The sequence below is a fragment of the Arachis hypogaea genome, chromosome 10, assembly GCF_003086295.3.
Source record: "Arachis hypogaea cultivar Tifrunner chromosome 10, arahy.Tifrunner.gnm2.J5K5, whole genome shotgun sequence".
In the NCBI taxonomy this organism is placed as follows: domain Eukaryota; kingdom Viridiplantae; phylum Streptophyta; class Magnoliopsida; order Fabales; family Fabaceae; genus Arachis; species Arachis hypogaea.
Window position 1 is genome coordinate 17,783,829 of NC_092045.1, and position 2,933 is coordinate 17,786,761.

Genomic DNA, 2,933 nt, shown 5'->3' on the forward strand with positions numbered 1-2,933 from the left:
AAATTGTAGCTGTCGGAGTTGGGGGTCTCCGGTGGTAGTCCGCCGGTGATGGTGAGAGAAGGGAATAAGAAAGAAGAAAAATGTAGGAAGAAAAAGAATGAAGAAGAAAGAAGGAAGAAGAAAGAAGGAGAATTAGGATTTGAAAAAGAAAAGAAGAGTGAAAGAAAATAGAATCTGGGCGGCGCGCTGGGTTTAGTGACGCGCACGCATCGCCCATGCGTACGCGTGGGTGGCATAAATGCAGGTGACGCGTAAGCGTCGCTCACGCGTACGCGTGACCATTGGTCGTGCTAGACGCATGTTTGCCGCACCATGGCCGCACAACTCTCTATCCAAAACACCATTTTACGCCAATTTTCATACCACGAGTACGTGTCGCTGACGCTTACGCGTGGGATGGTTTGTGCGCCAGGCACCTTTCCTACACGTTTCTAGCGTAACTCTCTGTTCATTTCTCCAATATTGTGCACCTACACATGATGCGTACGCGTCATATGCACTTTTAATATAATAATATGGAAAATTAAACGTAAACATGCAAAACTGGAAATTAACACTAATATAAATAAAATGAAACTAATAAAAAGGAAAGATCATATCATGGTGGGTTGCCTCCCACCTAGCACTTTTCTTTAACGTCCTTAAGTTGGACGGTCCATAAGCTCAGTCCTCTTCTTGTGCTGGATCCTTCAAAAGGAAGATCTCCAGCTCCTTGTTGTTCTTCATTTTCACACCATGATACAACTTCAGCCGGTGTCCATTGACTTTGAAGAATATGGGGCTTGAAGGGTGACTTAGGTGGACAACCCCGTTTGGTTCCACCTTCTCCACCACGTACGGTCCATCCAACCTTGACTTTAGCTTGCCTAGCATTAACCTCAGCCTTGAGTTGTAGAGGAGGACTTGATCCCCAGCTCCAAACTCTCTTCGCTTGATGTTCTTGTCTTGCATCGCCTTCACCTTTTCCTTATAAAGCCTTGAGTTCTCATACGCTTCTAGTTGAAGGCACTCCAATTCCTGTAGTTGCAGTTTCCTTTCAATTCCAGCTCCTCCCAATCCTGAGTTGCATTCCTTCACAGCCCTGTAAGCTTTGTGTTCCACCTCTATCGGAAGGTGACAAGCCTTTCCATAGACTAGGCGGAATGGACTCATGCCAATGGGTGTCTTGTATGTAGTCCGATAAGCCCATAGCGCATCTGCAATTTTAGCATTCCAATCCTTCCGATAAGGCTTCACGATCTTCTCTAGTATGCGCTTGTTTTCCCTATTGGACACCTCGGCTTGTCCATTGGTCTGGGGATGGTAAGCCATCGCCACCTTGTGAATGATTCCGTGTTTCTTCAGTAAACCTGTCATTCTTTTGTTACAAAAATGAGAGCCTTGATCACTCACGATTGCTTGTGGTGATCCAAAGCGACAAATAATATTATTTCTCACAAAAGAAACAACAACGTTAGCATCATCAGTACGGGTAGAAATTGTGTCCACCCATTTAGAAACATAATCAATAGCTAACAAGATGTACAAGAAACCATTCGAGTTTGGAAATGGACCCATGAAGTCAATGCCCCAAACATAAAAAATTTCACAAAACAACATAAGTTGTTAGGGCATTTCATCCCTCTTGGATATGTTTCCAAACCTTTGGTATTGGTGGCAAGAGTCACAGAAAATATTAGCATCCTTAAAAAGTGTGGGCCACCAAAATCCACAGTCTAAAATTTTTCGTGCAGTCCTTTTAGGACCAAAGTGTCCACCATTCTCAAGAGAGTGGCAGGCCTCTAAAATTGACTGGATTTCGGATTGTGGCACACATCTTCTAATTATTTGGTTAGCACCACATCTCCACAAATATGGGTCATCCCATATGTAATACTTGGACTCGCTTTTAAGCTTGTCCTTTTGATGCTCAGAAAAATTAGGAGGAAAGGTACGACTAACCAAATAATTAGCAATAGGTGCATACCAAGGAACCACCTCAGATATTGCTTGCAAGCTATCAAGTGGAAATGCATCATTGATAGGAGTGGAGTCACTTTTAATATGTTCAAGGCGCCTCAAGTGGTCCACCACTAAATTTTGGGAACCACTCCTATCTTTGATCTCTAAATCAAACTCTTACAATAACAATATCCAACGGATTAACCTTGGTTTTGACTCTTTCTTAGCTAACAGATATTTCAAGGTTGCATGGTCTGAATATACTACCACCTTAGTTCCAAGTAAATAAGCTCGGAATTTATCCAAAGCAAAAACAATAGCTAACAATTCTTTTTTAGTGGTAGTATAATTAGACTGGGCACCATCTATTGTTTTAGAAGCATAAGCAATAATATATAGGTCCTTACCTTCGCGTTGAGCCAACGCCGCTCCTACCGCATAGTTTGATGCGTCGCACATGATCTCGAATGGCCTACTCCAGTCAGGCCCTTTCACAGTAGGAGCTTGGGTCAAGGTAACCTTTAGCTTGTCAAATTCCTCCATGTAATCTTCACTCAACTCAAATTCTACGTCCTTCTGCAGTAGACGGGACAAAGGCAGTGCAACCTTACTGAAATCCTTAATAAAACACCGGTAGAAACCTGCATGACGAAGAAACGAACGGGCTTCCCTCACAGAGGAGGGGTAAGGTAATCCAGAAATAACATCTACCTTTGCAGGATCAACAGATATACTAGTATTAGAAACAACATGGCCTACAACAAGATCTTGCTTTACCATAAAATGACATTTTTCAAAATTAAGCATAAGGTTTGAACTAGTACATCTTTCTAATACTCTAGCTAGACTGTCCAAGCAAAGGTTAAACGAATAACCATAGACACTAAAGTCATCCATAAAAACTTCCATACAATGCTCAAGAAGATCTGTGAAGATACTCATCTTGCATCTTTGAAATGTAGCCGGTGCATTACATAAGCCAAAAGACATTC

The 2,933-nt window shown here is 42.2% G+C and overlaps 1 protein-coding gene across 1 annotated transcript; it reads right to left on the bottom strand.

Moving 5' to 3' along the window:
• Nucleotides 1-663: 663 nt before the first annotated feature.
• On the bottom strand, nucleotides 664-2,721 carry LOC140175595 (uncharacterized). Its single transcript, XM_072204115.1, has 3 exons — nucleotides 2,653-2,721; nucleotides 2,349-2,559; nucleotides 664-1,349 (listed from the first exon to the last, which is right to left on the bottom strand). Exons 1-3 carry the CDS (start codon nucleotides 2,719-2,721, stop codon nucleotides 664-666), a joined length of 966 nt encoding a protein of 321 aa, XP_072060216.1.
• Between the last annotated feature and the right edge of the window lie 212 nt (nucleotides 2,722-2,933).

Excerpts from the sequence above, each read along its gene's own strand:
- LOC140175595 (XM_072204115.1), bottom strand. The coding sequence starts at position 2,721 with ATGGTAAAGCAAGATCTTGTTGTAGGCCATGTTGTTTCTAATACTAGT. Across the intron at positions 2,560-2,652 it reads TATCTGTTGATCCTGCAAAG|GATTTCAGTAAGGTTGCACT; the intron begins GTAGATGTTATT and ends TGTTTTATTAAG. Across the intron at positions 1,350-2,348 it reads GGCGTTGGCTCAACGCGAAG|GTTTACTGAAGAAACACGGA; the intron begins GTAAGGACCTAT and ends AAAGAATGACAG.